Here is a 17194-nt window from a genome sequence, read left to right on the forward strand (position 1 = left end):
CCCTGAGGCATATGGAGCCCCTGGGCTGATAGGAGATCAGATCTGAGCTGCAGTCGAGACCTAAGCTGCAACACTGCAACACCGGATCCTTAACCCACTCTTCTGGGCCAGGGATCGAACCCGTGTCCCAGTGCTTCCAAGACACCACTGATCCCGCCTGTTGTGCCACAGTGGGAGCTCCTGCCTCTTTAATTCAGTACTCCTTATTTATAAAAACCCCCCTAAGCCTCTGCCTCCCTTTCAGTTCTCCCTACCGCCGTTTGTCATCATTGCACCTTCTCTTTCATTTTTTGTCCTCAGCCACTATCCTACTGGGCCTTGAACCACTTCACACTAAGGCCAACTTAAGCACCTGAGATCTTTGGCCACAGAATAAAATCTAAATTTTCCCTGGGGCATATATATTTGGTCTTCGTTCTCTCGGGAAAGGTGGTCAGAGCAAATACAGTACAGAAAGTCTGGTTCAGTCTCCTCTTAATGCCTCCTGGCCAGGGCAACTAGGCTGGTGTGTGCAGCCCCGGTTGGGGCAGGACTGTGATCTGTACCAGCCCTTATGTGTATGCTGTGGCTTCTGTTCCTTTCTCATGAGTGCAAGAGCAACTCAGAACCTTAACACTTATTGTTCACCTTTTCAGTACTGTCCACCCCTGTTCCTGGGCATGATCTCAGTGCTTGCTAAAACATAGGCCTGCCCCTCTGCTGTCAGATTGCACCTTGGACTTGGTTCTCATACTTCACCTGAGCCTAATTATGGGAGCCTCAGAGTATGTGGTTCTTGGTGGGGCTGGCTGGCTCCATGCAGGTCTCCCTTCATGCCCGGCCTTCTGTGGTCCTTCCACTTAGAAATCTGGGCACTGCCGGATCTGTCCAAAGTTTCTCCTATAGTGGTTTTTATAAATAAGCTTTTGTTTTTAGAATAGATTTGGATTTATAGAAAAGGTATGATGATAGAGTTAGATTCTAAAAGCTATTTAGAACATCTACCCCTGACATCTGGCTTCTTTTGTTAAGCACCTGTAGAGTAAGTTCTGAAGGTTTGAGGAGTGGGGCTGCTGGGAGGTTTTTTGTTTGTTTTAAACTAAAGATTGTGAAGGCTGTCCCTTTGTTTCCTTATCTGTCACTTAACCTGGTTAGTTGTTGAACTGTATCCAGATACTAGTGGATCCTTAGTAGTAGACTCCATGTAGGTAGAAGAAATGGAAGTGCAATGAACTTGACTGAAGGTAGAGGCTTTTGTTCTGTGGTTCTTCAGTGTGACAAGAAGCAAGGGATCCAGTTGTTGGTGGGCCTGAATGCTGGTTCCATAGGATTTTGTGTTTTATGGATATGGAAAATTTCAAATGGTGTGGAAAAAGTAGAACCTACCATGGCTTATTTTAACGAGATAAGAACCACTACTTGGGAGTAAGGAACACTGCACCTGTGGCACGTAAGAGTTCCCAGGCCAGGAATTGAACCCATGCCACAGCAGTGGACCAAACCATTGCAGTGACAGTGCTAGATCCTTAACCCACTGTGCCACAAGGTAACTCCAAGAACCACTTTTTAAAAGGCTGTATGCTTTCCCCATTGCTTATTAAAAATGAAAGGATATTTAAACATTTTTTTTAAAAAAAGGAAAACTTTTATCTCAGTAAAGACAACCTGTTCCCAGACAGGGCAGTTGGCAAACTTGTATGTGTCCCCACTAAATTGCCACTCAGCGTTTAATAGTCCTTTCCTGATCCACTTTATCTTGGGGGGGTCCCCCATGAGATGGCTCACTAATGCTGTGAAATAGGTTAGGTCCACATTCCTATGGAATGATCTGGAGCGAGATCCACAGGCCTACCTATGACTGCCATATGGCTGCAGAAGTGACCATTGGCCTTTCTCTCTGCTCTCCAGGATTACTATAAAATCATTAAAACACCTATGGATATGGGAACAATAAAGAAGCGCTTGGAAAACAACTATTACTGGAATGCTCAGGAATGTATCCAGGACTTCAACACTATGTTTACAAATTGTTACATCTACAACAAGGTGAGATGTGGGGGCTTGTGTTCATCTGCCCTGGGGAAAAGGAGGAGGTGGGCATGTCTGGAACCCAGGACAGGGGTTCTAGGAGCAGATAGGATTGAGTCTGACAAGAGACCATTGCAGGCAGAGATGAATGGGGCCACTGGTTTTGCCTGTGACTAGATGTGTTTCTTTTGAGACCACAAACGTTTTGGCCATGTTTCTAAGCTGTCTTTGTTAGCTTAAAGTTTGCTCTTCTGATGCCCTTGGGATTTTGATTCTTGAGCATGTCCAGAAGAGAAGGTATGAAAAGGACAGTACACTGCTGTATAGCACCGAGAACTCTAATAACCGGTATTCTTTGATAATATATGTGAGAAAAGAATTTGAGAGAGAATGGATGTGTGTATATATATGACCGGGTCAGTTTGTTGTCCAGCAGAAATTATCACAAACTTGTAAGTTAACTATACTTCAATAAGACTTTATATATGTGTTTGTATATACATATTTATATTTATGTATATAAATAAAAGGATAGTGATAACACATTAAAGAGTCTGTTTAGATGACAGATTATCAGGAAGGAGCCTAATAAAATGTAGTTATGAAAAGGTGTGCTCAAACAGAAACCTAAATGTGAGGTTGCAGTGGGGCCTGCCACATCTGGAACCGTGGACGTGACCATTGACAACTCGTGGCCATAGTAGCTAAATCATTCAACTTGGCTGTGTCATGAAATTGGGTCATTTGTTCATAATCTCAACTCTCTTCACTAGGTTTAAGTGAAATGTGCACAGATGAAATTCTCAACTTAGAGCTGAATGGGAATCATATGTTATAGATGAGGTGGCAGAGTAGGAACCCATAAGGCGGTGAGCAATGGGCATTCCTCCGAGCCCCAGTGAGCTGCCTTGGGGGTACACAGGGGAACATTATTGGAACCCTGCTCACACATCTGTGGCAAAAGAATTTACATAATTCTGTTGAAGTTGCATTGTGTCAGTGGAGGCTCTACTGCAGGGGAGGGCCCCTGCCTGTGATTGGCAGAGCTGGATGGACACTTATGGCATTAAGATAGTTTCTTAGACCAGAGCTTAAAAGACTAGAAAGGTAGCAGACCTGCAGGTGTGTGAATCCTCCATGATACCAGATAGTGCAGCTTTGTTGCAGCCCTTTGGGGTTCAGGTTGGTAAAGGACCCTGGGGCAGAGGGTGAGGAGCTCTTGCTCTGTCTAGAAAGGTGGGGAGGGCTTTGCAACCTTCACACCATGTGTCTCCTCTTTTAGCCTGGAGATGACATAGTCTTAATGGCAGAAGCTCTGGAGAAGCTCTTCTTGCAAAAAATCAACGAACTGCCCACAGAAGAAACTGAGATCATGATAGTCCAGGCAAAAGGAAGAGGACGTGGGAGGAAAGAAGCAGGTAGGGTACTTTTGGTGTCCCTAGCACTGTTAGCTTCACACCAAAATAAGGAAATTGGCTTTATTTTTCTCCCTCATTGTTTTCAACCTTCTCCAAGTTCATTGGGAGACTAGGAGTGGTGGGATACATCACCATATAGTATAATACCATATAATATAATAGCTGTATTATATGCTCTGGTTGCCTTGTTGCTGTTTTGGGTATGGTGAGGCCAGGTTCATCAGGGGAACTGCCCCAGAGGGTCATATGATCATGTGACCCTCCCCCAAAGTAGAAAAAAATGGGCCTTGCCATTTTTGATGAACTTCAGTTAAAAAGAAAGTATTATAACCTTTTCAAAACATTTAACAAGAGTTCCCGTTGTGGCACAGTGGTTAACAAATCCGACTAGGAACCATGAGGTTGCAGGTTCAATCACTGCCCTTGCTCAGTGGGTTAAGGATCTGGCGTTGCCGTGAGCTGTGGTGTAGGTCGCAGACGAGGCTCGGATCCCTCGTTGCTGTGGCTCTGGCATAGGCCGTCGGCTACAGCTCCAATTAGACCCCTAGCCTGGGAACCTCCATATGCCGCGGGAGCAGCCCAAGAAATGGCAAAAAGACCAAAAAAAAAAAAATTAACAGTTATTTGAATTCTTTATCTCACCAGTGCCACAGATAGTCTTTGTTTTTAATTTTATTATTTTTGTCTTTTTAGGGCTGTGCCCACAGCATATGGAGGTTCCTAGGTTAGGGGTCGAATTGGAGCTGTAGCTGCTGGCCTATGCCGCAGTTCGTGGCAACGCTGGATCCTAAACCCACTGAGTGATGCCAGAGATCAAACTTGCCTCCTCATGGAAACTAGTCAGATTTGTTTCCACTGAGCCACGACAGGAACTCCTAGGTTTTTTTTTTTGTTTTTTTTTAGATAAAAGAAATTAACCCTATCAAAGGCAGTTTTAATTAATATTCTGCTCCTAGATCCTTGAGGTTTGCTATTTGATAGTCTTCTGAAGTCAAGTCCTCTTTGTATATTTTAGCACCCATCCCTACCCCCTACCTGCCAAAGGATTCCAAAGGCCAGCTGGTAGAGAGTAGACCACTTGTGAAATGTTTCTGCCTAGGAAAAGTTCTAGCAGCTACCTTCTGCATCTTATCATCTGCAGCTCCATGCTGCAGAAAAGCAATGCTTGCTAGGTGGCCTGTGCTGTGAGTTGTTTGCTTCTCTTAAGGAGTGGGCTTTCACCTGCTTTCCTTTCTCGTGCAGAAGTACTGACTTTGTGGGAGCGAAGGCAGTTGGCTAAATCCCCTGCAGTACTGAGGGGTAGTCAAGGAGAGATGGTCTTGAAGGTCATCCCTTAGCCATGCAACTTGCCCAGAAGCATTCAGTATTTTTAAACCAAGGAGCCCCACTCTCCCTGCCTGGGACAAGGGGTTTGGTATTTACAAAGGACAGACATGGGGCCTTGGTGTTGCAACTCTCCTGCACAATTGCAGGGAGATAGTCTGAGCTGGTTATAAAGGGCAGCAACTGTCTGGCCTCCCACTGTGTCTCAGGAGGTAGGGGCTTGTCAGTTTCCAGAAACCTTGGCCAGGGTTGCTGATTCCGGCCCCCTGCCAAAAATGCTTACTGAGGAAGGAACATTTCTGGGAGTGAGGGCAGCTCTGTCTGAAAGTGCCAAGGAGCTTTTTGTTTGTTTACTTGCTCTCTATCACTGTCCTGATGCTGACTCTCACTGTATGTTCCCTGCTCCTTTGACTCAGGCCTTCATGCTCATGGGTGAGGGAGGGGGGGAGTCTTTGCCCAAGTCAGGATTTGGAGCTAGGACACCCCAGGAAGTGTAGAATACGGTATGTCACTGCTCTTGGAAGCCCCCTGGGACAGGTGGACAGATCTTGCTGAGGTCCAGGATATTCCGCTGTTCTGTCTCTTAGGCAAATAAGTGATACTGTGTGCCATGCCCATGCAGATGAGTGCTCACCACGTGTGGCAGTGTCTCCCCACAAGGTCAGCCAGCATGCAGGCACAGCATCTAACCACCTGTTCTTTTTATGATTGCTAGTGTCGGCAAAACCTGGCGTCTCTGCGGTACCAAACACAACACAAGCATCGACTCCTCCGCAGACCCAGACCCCTCAGCAGAATCCTCCACCCGTGCAGGCCACTCCTCACCCCTTCCCTGCCGTCACCCCAGACCTCATCGTCCAGACCCCTGTTATGACAGTGGTACCTCCCCAGCCACTGCAGACGCCCCCGCCGGTGCCCCCTCAACCACCACCCCCACCCGCTCCAGCCCCCCAGCCCGTGCAGAGCCACCCACCCATCATTGCGGCCACCCCACAACCTGTGAAGGTGAGCATTCTCTGCATGTGTCTAGCTCAGCCTGGCCACTGGCTGGCTCCTGCCGCCTCAGCTAAATGACCCCTTCCTCCTTCCTCTCCATTTCATTGAGACTTACAGTAAACAGTCACCTGTCCTTCTGGTTCTTGGGGCACTTGTGGGTGTTGCGGGGTTGGGGGTTGAATCATGCTGTGTTTAAATGAGTATAGCCCAGAAGCTACTACCCTGCTGACACAGAAAGATCCCCTAATTGAGTCAAACCTCCCAGGGAGTTGCTATGCTCCCCCCATTTCTAATTTAGACCACATGTTTGCAGATGCTGTCTAAACATGTTCCGAGATATACCTCCCATGGGTGGCCAGAGTGACAAGGGTTGGCTCTAGGAGAGTTCCCTGGTCTGTAGAAAACTGCTTTAGGAGGACTCTATGGTCTCCAATAAGCAGATCCCACACTCAGTTGTGTGCTTTTTCCTGCCACTGGCAGGGTCCTGTCCCAGCTGCAGAACAGAGTGGTGGGACAGGGTCTCCCTGTCTTCAATCCTTCACCTGTGGAATTACCTTTGGGCCCTGTTCCCTGTGAGTGTTGAGACCCTAGAAAGGACCTGGCTTCAGGAGTGACCCTGAGGGCCCGCTGTGCCGGCTGCCGCTTCTGACCGTGCCTATCACGCCTGTGCTCTCGGCAGACAAAGAAGGGGGTTAAGAGGAAAGCAGACACCACCACCCCCACCACCATCGACCCCATTCACGAGCCTCCCTCACTGCCCCCGGAGCCCAAGACCACCAAGCTGGGCCCCCGGCGGGAGAGCAGCCGGCCTGTTAAGCCTCCGAAGAAGGATGTGCCTGACTCGCAGCAGCACCCAGCGCCAGATAAGAGCAGCAAGGTCTCAGAGCAGCTTAAGTGCTGTAGTGGCATCCTCAAGGAAATGTTTGCCAAGAAGCATGCGGCTTACGCCTGGCCATTCTACAAGCCCGTGGACGTGGAGGCGCTGGGCCTACATGACTACTGTGACATCATCAAGCACCCCATGGACATGAGCACTATAAAGGTGAGTGGATGTACCCCCCAGGAGGTGGGGAATGGGCTCCCTGGGACAAGGAAGGCCTGTCCAGGAGGAGGCCTCTCCAAGAGGAGTAGCTGACAAAACTCTTCTTACCAGCCCAAAGAAGCCTAGCACCCCCTGCTGGGGATTGTGGGAGATATCTGAGATCCTCTGGCCATTTTGGTCACAGCAGTGCTGACCCCTCTGCTGAAGACAAACCCTTTGTGGCCTTGAGGCCCAGTGCCCATAGATGCCTTCATGTGGTAGATGCTCCAGGAGAGTTTAGGGAGTGGTGACTTTGCCAGGCTCTGTGTCATGGAACAGGCAAGTGCTGGCATTTTCATTGTAATGTATTTTGAAGTTTTGTTTATTTTAAGCTTTTTGGCATTTTTCTCCTATTCCGAGTTGAATAAACCTGCTCAAACTTGGGCAGAGCAGGGAACATTGCTGTCTTCCCTTTGACCAGTGTCCTGTCCTATGTCACAAAGGCAAGTATACATCAGGTCAGAGTTGGGTCTAGCACTCCCTTTACAATTCTGGTTTAAGCTTCTGTGAATTCTGTGTCCATTCGTCTTTTAGCCAGGCGTGGTGAGTAGGTTTGGATACTAGCAGAACAGTTCCTAGCCCTGAGATTTACTGTTGAGTGTTTCTTTTTCTACCTCATGCTAGCACTGCAGTGATAACCTTTTCCTACTAGGGTCTGGGTTAAACCCAGAGCTTTTGAGAAGCCACCTTTTTCCTACAGGCAGCCCTCCTTGCTGCCCCCTCCCCATTGGAGCAGGGGCAGCCATGGTTAACCAGCACTTGTCCTGTTTTTCCAGTCTAAACTGGAGGCCCGTGAGTACCGCGATGCTCAGGAATTTGGTGCCGATGTCCGATTGATGTTCTCCAACTGCTACAAGTATAACCCTCCTGACCATGAGGTGGTGGCCATGGCCCGCAAGCTCCAGGTGAGGCTCTGGGGAAGCTCCAGGTGTGTCATCCTGCAGCAGAGCAGGCTGGGGTCCTGGGTGGGCCAGGCCTCTGTGGGCTTTGGAAATTTTATTTATTTATTTTTATTTTATACTTTCTTTGGTAGTATGCCATGTTGCTTTGAAAGAGTGAACTAAAGTCAGAAAAATGTACATTTTACATTGGGATTATTTCATTATAATTAAAGCAGGGTGATTGGTTTTGTTCTTGGACATTAGGGGTTTGGGGGTGTCCCACTGAAAGTCCCACCCCACAACCCCACCTGTATTGGGGTGCCCTTGGCCAGAAGAGTACACATGCTACATGGCCCAACCTCTTCTCCAAAACAGACCTGTTTCAAGTCGACAAGGGACACTCTTGCCAGGTAGACACTGTCATAGTTGTGAGCTGAAATAATGTTCAACTGTGGGCTTTCTTCACCAGAGCCTTGAAAGCCTTTGTTGCCTTTTAACTGCAGGATGGCTGCTTCTAGATGTTCTGTGTGGCCATGATGCCCTGATGAGTGGGATTTATGGCCCCTAGGAGTTGATTCTGGGTGATAAACACTGTGGAGTGCACACATGGGTGGAAGGGAGGGGGCAGTGTGAACTAATTCCATTTCTCTTTATTCAAAAAATGGGATATATATATATATATATATCCAAATATATACCCAAATTTCCAACAGAGTTCAGGAATTAAAAATTATGGAGAATAAATTCAGTATTTAGTACTGTTAAAGTCTGGGTTTTTGTTTTTTGTTTTTTTAATTCTTTTAAACTATACATATTAAAAATTCCCAGCCTCTTCTTCCCAAGGCCCTCGCTTGCACTTTTGCTTTTGGGATCATAGCAGGCTGTGGGCTGGGCCACCTGCTGAAAAGGTACAGGTCCGGTCTGCATATCCTGTGTCAGGCTTTCTTAGCCGTCTGAAAAATGTTTCCAGGACGGAAGTGAGGACTTGCAGAAAAGCCTTTGGTGACCTATGGGTCAGTGGCTGTCAGAGGTCACCTGAGCCCTGCTGCTTGCCTATCTCCCAGCCCTGTTAGCTCCACACATTGTCCCACATTCACTAGCATAGTATGTACCTACATCATCACATTGGACCAAGGCATGGTGTCCTTTGTTCTTTCACTTTGGGCCCATCTGGGTGAGCCTTTGTTTTAAAGGATGTGTCCTGAAAACGTAGGGGGGGAAAAAACCTTAATAGACTGGACATAGCTATTGTTATTTAAACACGTACTTAAGACTTGAAGTTTTTTTTCCTTTTTACTGGCTGTTTTAATTTATTTAGTTTATTTTAATTCTGTTTTCTCTGAGGTTTTTTGTTTTTGGAGGGGAGACTATTTAGATGAGATTGGGCACATTCAGGGTGGTATGGCCATGGACAGAGATGCTATTTAGTTTTGTGCTGTGTTGTCTGCTTTCTTCACAGGGCGCCTTTTTCACAATTTGCGTTTTTCATCTTTGAAGCAGCTCAGACATTATAATTTTGCTGCAATTCTCATACATAGCCACCAAGTGGCAGTTGTGCCCTCAGAGACTCCCTCTCCCTCCTCCATGCCTGAGGACTTGTGGGGTAGCCTTTGCTCAGATTAATACCCCTGACCTTTATTTGCCCTCATGCAAACAGCTAAACCAAAACAAGTTCTCTTCCAGCACCAAAGATTACTGTTTTGAGCTACTTTATTTAAGAAGAAAGAAGATATCCTCTGATGTATTCTTACTTTCTGTCTTCCTAATTTTTGTGCCTGTTCGGCAGGGGATTGGGGAAAGTTCTCTTTTGGTTTTGGTTTTGGTTTTTTTTTTTTTTTTGCGTTTTTCTCCTTCTGAAAGTGACATGAGCACATCCAGACATGGCGTTTACTCGACAAAGAGGACGCTGAGATGTTTATCACACAGCAATCTCTTTTCTGACTCCAGATACTAGGCTGGATAGGAAAAGATCCTTGCCCTTGAGGGGGGTCCACTTTAGGTGGGACAGGGGACAATGCCCAGTGAGCCACTCAGCGCAAGACTGCCTCTGTCCCCAGCTTCTTTGCCCACTGTAGGATGGGTCTCCATGCTACTGAAAGTAACAGTGCCAGAAAGTGGGTGGCAGTATCTTTAGCAGAATTGATGTGGTAGGCCCTCTGTGTGAGCTTCTCCTCTAGAAGGCAGGTCCTGTATTTGTAGCATTTCAGATTTTGTTTTTCTTCTTTCAAAGCTCTCCAGAATCAGCATGGTTTATGCCCACTGGGGAGGAGAGGCAACAGAACCCTAGCCCTTGTTTGCCTCGGTAAGAGGTGTTAGAGCCTACCATCTCTTAATTAGGCTGTTTCCAAGGACTGGGATTTACCCAGAGAATTATATGGGGAAAGATCCAATTGATATTACTCTCACAGCCTCTAAATTCAGGGCCTTTGGAAATCTACATCCTATCACCTGGCACCTGTGGTCACAAAGACAGCCAGGAGCCCCTGGGCTCAGAGTTTCCTTGGGAGTCTGAGAGTTGCTTGAGCTGAGAGGGCTGCCACCCTAGCTGGTAGGCCCAGAGCTACTAGTGGTACTGTCCTCTGCTCTCTGTTTTATTATGAAGTGAGGAGTAATTTAGGAACTTTTGTACCTGTGTGGATTACCAGAGTTTTGTTTTGAGAGAAAGTGCAAATTCATGGTGATATGCAGTTGTTTTTACAGCAAGGAAAAAATAAACAGAAAAATGTGTTGGGAGAGTTCCTGTCGTGGCACAGCGGAAATGAATCCAACTAGGAACAATGAGGTTGTGGGTTCGATCCCTGGCCTCGATCAGTGGGTTAAGGATTCGGCGTTGCAGTGAGCTGTGGCGTAGATCACAGATGCGGCTCGGATCTGGCGTTGTCGTGGCTCTGGCGTAGGCCGGCAACAACAGCTCCAATTGGACCCCTAGCCTGGGAACTTCCATATGCTGCTGGTGTGGCCCTAAAAGGACAAAAGATGAAAAAGAAAAATGTGTTGGGGTCCTGCATTAGATCCCAGAGATAAGAAGCCTCTGAGGTGTGTGTAAGAGAGAGGAGGAGAGGAGTTCCCATCGTGGTGCAGTGGTTAACGAATCCGACTAGGAACCAAGAAGTTGTGGGTTCGATCCCTGGCCTCGCTAAGTGGGTTAAGGACCCGGTGTTGCTGTGAGCTGTGGTATAAGTTGCAGACGCGGCTCGGGTCCCACGTTGCAGTGGCTCTGGCGTAGGCCAGTAGCTATAGCTCCAATTAGACCCCTAGCCTGGGAACCTCATATGCCGTGGGAAGTGACCCTAGAAAAGACAAAAAAAAAAAAAAGAGGGGGAGAGAGAGTGTGTGTGTGCATGCGTATGTATGCATCTGAGTATCCACTTACTGCTGCATCCCCAGCACATGGGACCTAGTGGACCCCCACAGCCTGCATTTTGCTCCCTGCCTCCAGCCTCTCTGCCCTGGGTATGCCAGGTATGGCAGAACCTCACAGCAGTATCCAAACATGGCAAAAGAAGGGCCAGCCTGGCAGACCTCCCCCTAAGGTCTCCAGCTACGCTCAGTTGTAGTCTGGTTCACCTGGGAATCTTCATGCACTGCATTCTCTTAATACCTGAACGTGTCTGTTTCACTAAAGGAGGAGAGCAGGGAATTTTTCCATCAATCTGGGGAAGCCCAGAGTAGATGGTCCTGGTCAGCATTTTAGTGAGAGGAGATGCTTACACTGAAACCAGTGTTCTCTCTATTGTCAAGAAGTGTGAGCGCCCAGATTCTTAGAGTGCGGTGGAGATAATATCACACCAGACAGAGGAGATGGGTTCCCCTCGAGGCACTGATGGCCCTAGCACAGAAGGTCTGAGCCCCTGCTCCCATGGTGGGTGCTGGTTATTGGTGTTCATTTCTCTCTGCCTCTTGAGATAGTTGTCCTGGCTGTATCGCATTCAATTTTACCATCCTTTTGCCTGGCTACATGCCCCTTTGACCTCTCTGTTTTTCATACCTTCTTCCCAGGTTCTGCTGCTGCTGCTGTTGTTGTGCCCCTCTCATTCTTATGTCTCAGGTTCCCCAAAGGCTCTTTGCCACCCTTTGCTGTTTCTACTTTAGCACTCAGAGTTCTTAAAGGTATTTGTGTTTGTCCTTTGAGGGAGCACATCATTCCTATCTACCACAGAGCAGGCGTGAGACTTGTCTTTGCCACTTGAAAAGATCTTCTGCGGTAGTCTTTGGCTTACTGGCACACAGGCCCAAGTGTGTTTCCCAGGATGTCCCTGCACTGGGGCAGGAGCAGGTGGGAGATAAAGGTCATTCATCTGGACACAACCAGGAAGCCAGCAGCCTTTCGTCTTATGCTCCTTGCTGTCTTGGGGCCTTGGGAGGGCAAGGACCAGAAGCAGCTAGGGAGTGAGGGGAGGCCTGAGGGTGGGTGCCTTGCCATTTCCGTAATAGTCACAGCCTGTAGGGGAGGAGCAAGGATGTCCGTGGCAAGGGTAGCACTGTCTGGCAGCTGGCAGAGGAGGCTAGATTCAGATGAGTGACACGACACAGCTTCCACTTGGTAAAGGGTCGCCTCCTAGCAGCACCAAGTTCTTGGTCCTGCTTAACACCTCCTCCCTTTCTGGGATCCTGATGCCCTGATACCTTCTTAGACACATTTATCTAACAGCAAGCCTGGTTCTTGCAGATGCTTATGTGTGTTAGGGACCTGAGCCTGCCCACATCCACGATGTTGTAGGCAGAGGGTCTTGCTCATCTGGAATGAAGCCTTCCTCTCCCTGGCATCCTGAGCAGTGATGGTCTCTGGTAATCCCTCCTGTTTGTCTTCTCTGTTGCCCTCAGATCTGCTCATTTATTTCTGAAATAAATTAGAAAGTTACTGACCTTCTAGTACTTAACTTCAAAACCACTAAGATAGCAGAGGGTAGGCTCTGTCAAATACACCTGTTTCGAATAGCAGCCTTGGAACTCGACCACATGGCCTTTCTGGACTGTGCTGTTCTCTCAGGCATTGACTCACACTTGAGAAAGGCCCCTTCTATCATGTGATTTGCCGTGTTGACTGACTTATTCCAGGCTTAAAGCAGGTCTCAGAATCCTGCTGGGAAGCCAGCCCTGTTCCTTCCACTGCTCTCCTCACTCCTAAGTCATCACTGGATTTTTGGTGATGGAGCCCTTGGGATGGGGAGGGACCTGTCAACTAGTTGGCAAGGCAACACACAGCTGAACCTCCAGGTACCCAGGAAGGGTTGCTGCCCCCTAGGTTTTGTTACCCACACAACTCCATCAGATTTCTGAATCTCAAAATTGGAAGGTCTCAGCATCTCCTAGGATGGAATCCTGTACTCAGTCAGCCTAGGATCTCTGCTCAGGTTGCTTGCACCTCACAAGGCTGGCTCTCTCTCATAGCCTGTCTCCTCAATGCCCCTTATTTCTTCTATACATTTCTCACATTGCTTGATGTACCTTGAAGATGCCGCAGCCAGTGACATGGCTCTTCTCAATTATATGCCAGCCGCAGCAAGGACTTGATCTCCTCACTGAGCCGTGAGCTTTGTGTGGGACACACTCTCACTTCCAGGCCTTTGTTCCCTCTGCCTGGAATTGTAAGACTGCAGGCCCCACCTGTTCACTGTTGTGTCCTGGTGCTTGGCCTAGCATCCAGAAGACTCCCTTGAGATGAGCTGACTGAATGAGCAGTGACCTAACAGGAGCCTCAGAGCACTCTTTCTGTGGGTCCTGTCTGGGCCTGCCGTTGTCAAGGATCCCCAGACTGCTATCCTCATTGGGCTGGCTATCTCCTGTGATGTGGGTCATGTGTCCTTACCTGGGCTGTGTCTCCCAGGGAATGGGTACCAAGCCATGTCAGGAGCACCTTTCTCTTCGAAGAGATTTGGGTGAGGAGTATTAGAAGAGCAGCCGGGGGGGCGGTGGGGGGTGGCAGGAAGGGGCTAACCATTGGCCCAGCCCTTTTTGAACCTCGCTCTTGCTTCCTGTTGAGTCAACTCCAGCAGCCAGCAATAGTGTGGTGATGCTGGGCTGTGGTCCAGGTGCCCCCAGCCCATGTGCTTGCATACCCAGCAGCCTTCATGGGCATGGCTTCTTCCTACCATCCCCCTCTCCAGGATGTGTTTGAGATGCGCTTTGCCAAGATGCCAGATGAGCCCGAAGAGCCTGTAGTGGCTGTGTCCTCCCCAGCGGTGCCACCACCCACCAAGGTCGTGGCCCCACCCTCATCCAGTGACAGCAGCAGTGATAGCTCCTCAGACAGTGACAGCTCCACTGATGACTCCGAGGAGGAACGAGCCCAACGACTGGCTGAGCTCCAGGAGCAGGTGAGGACACCTGCTCCATTTTCACCCTCTCTTTTCTAATTTATGGTCCAAGGATAGGTACCTCACTAGAGGTCTCCATGTGATGTCCTTGGCATTGAATTCCAGCAAAAGCAGAATTCCCACTGGTCCCCCTTGTGCTGGGCCAAATGCATGTTGATCATACTTACATGTAAACTGTGTATGGGGGTGGGATGACATGGCCATTCTCTGGGCAGCGGTGAAGCTTCTGAATTATTCTCGTGTCTGGAAGGAAGCCAAGCCACTATGACTGTCTTTCCTGGGCCTTCCTATATGCCCCTCTACCTAAAAGCTGGCCATTAGGCCACATTTGTTTATGCACTTTTGCTCAATCTCTTTAGAAGAGAACCAGGATTGCCATGGGGCTTGAGTAGCTCCTGTGTTTCACAGTCTCTGTTGAGCATGGGCACTTTGGAAATCTGGGTGAGACAACAGGTCATGGAGCTGAGGGCCAGCCCTCACCCTCTGCCTCCTTCATTGTAGAACCCCAGTGCTAAGGATCCATGCAGAGATCAGGGTGATAGGTGGGTGTCTTGCCTGTCTTCACAGCTCAAAGCCGTGCACGAGCAGCTTGCAGCCCTTTCACAGCCCCAGCAGAACAAACCAAAGAAAAAGGAGAAAGACAAAAAGGAAAAGAAAAAAGAAAAGCACAAAAAGAAAGAGGAGGTGGAGGAGAATAAGAAAAGCAAAGCCAAGGAACTTCCTCCCAAAAAGACCAAGAAAAATAATAGCAGCAACAGCAACACAAGGTCTGTGGGCCACCCCTGCTCCCAAGAATGCCAGGTGGGGACTCCTGATGGTAGGGGGAGGCTGCCTCTCTTCCCTTTTCTCTGGGATGGACCTTTGAGGGAGGAAGGATATCAGGTAGCATGGTGTGGACAGCAAAGACAAGCTGCAACAGCCCTTGGCTTACCCTTTGCAGTCTCAGCTGCACCCGTGTGCTCCCAGAAAGGTATTGCTAGCATCCCTTGCTTTCTGTGAAGACCAGCTGGGTGGGGATGTGGAAGCCTCCCCAAGCCCCAGATGGAGGGATGGGTGCCCAGCTTTCCCCAGGGGCCCATTCCTAATAGTGTCTGCATCACCCCTTCATAGCAAGAAGGAGCCAGCACCCTTGAAGAACAAGCCCCCTCCTGCATATGAGTCGGAAGAAGAGGACAAGTGCAAGCCTATGTCGTATGAGGAAAAGCGACAGCTTAGCTTGGACATCAACAAGCTCCCTGGTGAAAAGCTGGGCCGCGTGGTGCACATCATTCAGTCTCGAGAGCCCTCGCTCAAGAACTCCAACCCTGATGAGATTGAGATTGACTTCGAGACCCTGAAGCCATCTACTCTGCGTGAACTGGAGCGCTATGTCACCTCCTGTTTACGGAAGAAAAGGAAACCTCAAGGTGCCCTTTGGCCCCCTGGGGGGGGGGGGGTTCCTAGTGCTCAGCAGTCGTGCCAAGCTGCCACCCTTGCACCTCTGTTGGTGAGCTGCCCAATTCCACTGCCCCACCACCCCGTTGGCACCTTCAGTTAACTTTGCCTTCCAGTCTCAGCCCTCTTCTTCGATAGGCTCCCCCACCGTTATAAAATCTGTGTTCTCAGTGTAGAAACTGCTGAAGTGTTGTGACGTCATGCTCGACCATGAGCTGTTGGTGTCTTTCTCAGCCTCTGCTGGGTGGCCGTCTTGGATCCACCTGCACCTCGATGTCCTAAGCCTTGTTCTAAGCAGCAGCAGTTTTCATCTTCTGCTGCCTGCCACTGAGTATTCCCCAAAAGCCACCCTCCCCTACTTCTTTGAGGTCTCTTTGTTGGGGGCCATGGCTAGGAGGAAAGACATTAAGTTGCTACTGCACCTGCCTACTGTCTTCTCTACCTCACTGCGATCTCCTGTCTACAAATCTTCCAAGCAGCTCTTTTGTATCAGTGCCTTGTCTTGGCTCACAGCTTTTGTCTTAAGATGAGTACAACTTAGGATCCACATCAGGGTTTTGCACACAGCCTTCATTCCAACGCAGGCTGACTTTTGGGGTCCTGTGGCCCCTCTCTCTCTGGCGCATTGCCAGTGACACTAGCCTCAGTCTGCACACTGAGGTTCTAGGATATCCCTTGGGGCTCTTTCCTTGTCTTGCTTTGTCTCCCTCATGTTCCCTTTAGATCATCTCTCCTCACTGCCAGAGAAGTAACAAGAGAGCATAAGCCCATCAGTTCCTTATATTAATCCTGTCCTGGTCTCTTAATCCTCAGTGAGTCCTGCAGAGGGGTATTTTGAGAGGTTGGAAGGGCCTTGAAAGTCCAGTTTAAGTCAAGGTTTTGACTAGCAAGTGTGGTAGGACTAGCAGCTTACCTCTGGGAAGTGTGGGACTGGTCAGGGTCTGGAACAATTGCAGCTGGCCATTTGGAGCATCCCTCTGGCTAGTGGGACTCTGGGCATTGCTTGACTCTGTCCCTGTTGCTTTATTGCAGCTGAGAAAGTTGACGTGATTGCTGGCTCCTCCAAGATGAAGGGCTTCTCATCCTCAGAGTCAGAAAGCACCAGCGAGTCCAGCTCCTCTGACAGCGAAGACTCTGAAACAGGTTAGGTGTCATTAACTTGGAGTCTAGTTGCACTCCTGCCTGTGCTCAGTCTTGCGTCCAGGCTGCTAGAGACCAGAGATGGCAGTCATAAGAACCTGCTGGGCCCTCCCATCTACCTGGCCATCATGTTAACCTCTAATAGAGGAGGGAGGATGTGGGTGGATAGCCCTGCACTTTGTACCCCCATGGCCTGGGTTGCGGGGAGGACAGGTGGGCCAGGGGTATTGGCACTGCAGAGCCCTGGAAAACAAAGTAGGGGCAGATGATGGAATTAACCTTGATGTGACCTGGCAGGCTTCACAGTCTTCCCTGTGTCACAATTGCATGCAGCACAGCCCTTCCAGGTTATGTGCTTTGGCAGGTGTGGATCAGTCTGCTTTTAGCCCTGCTGTCCCCAGGGCTTGGGGCACTGCCACCTCCCCAGAGTGTGCTTACTGCTGCCTTGGCTGCTCCTAACTGCACGCACTTAGACTTGTGTGTCCGGTACCTCTAACAGTTCTTTTCTCCATGCTCCGTGGGCCTGCACGCGTACCCCCTGGTGTGCCTGAGCAACAGCTTCGACATGGGAGGTAGAAGCAGGTGGAGATGCTGAGT

The 17194-nt window shown here is 49.1% G+C and overlaps 1 protein-coding gene across 6 annotated transcripts in view; it reads left to right on the forward strand.

Moving 5' to 3' along the window:
- Positions 1–17194, forward strand: part of BRD4 (bromodomain containing 4) — a 95318-nt gene that overhangs the window by 60320 nt on the left and 17804 nt on the right. For all 6 annotated transcript variants that reach the window (XM_047776758.1, XM_047776759.1, XM_047776757.1 and 3 more), the window contains 9 exons: positions 1888–2025; positions 3290–3425; positions 5464–5753; positions 6424–6786; positions 7602–7730; positions 13814–14023; positions 14591–14790; positions 15134–15429; positions 16490–16600. In XM_047776758.1, coding sequence (XP_047632714.1) covers positions 1888–2025; positions 3290–3425; positions 5464–5753; positions 6424–6786; positions 7602–7730; positions 13814–14023; positions 14591–14790; positions 15134–15429; positions 16490–16600 — 1873 coding nt within the window. The remainder of the gene's footprint in view (positions 1–1887; positions 2026–3289; positions 3426–5463; positions 5754–6423; positions 6787–7601; positions 7731–13813; positions 14024–14590; positions 14791–15133; positions 15430–16489; positions 16601–17194) is intronic.

This window comes from Phacochoerus africanus, chromosome 4 (genome assembly GCF_016906955.1).
Source record: "Phacochoerus africanus isolate WHEZ1 chromosome 4, ROS_Pafr_v1, whole genome shotgun sequence".
Lineage (NCBI taxonomy): Eukaryota > Metazoa > Chordata > Mammalia > Artiodactyla > Suidae > Phacochoerus > Phacochoerus africanus.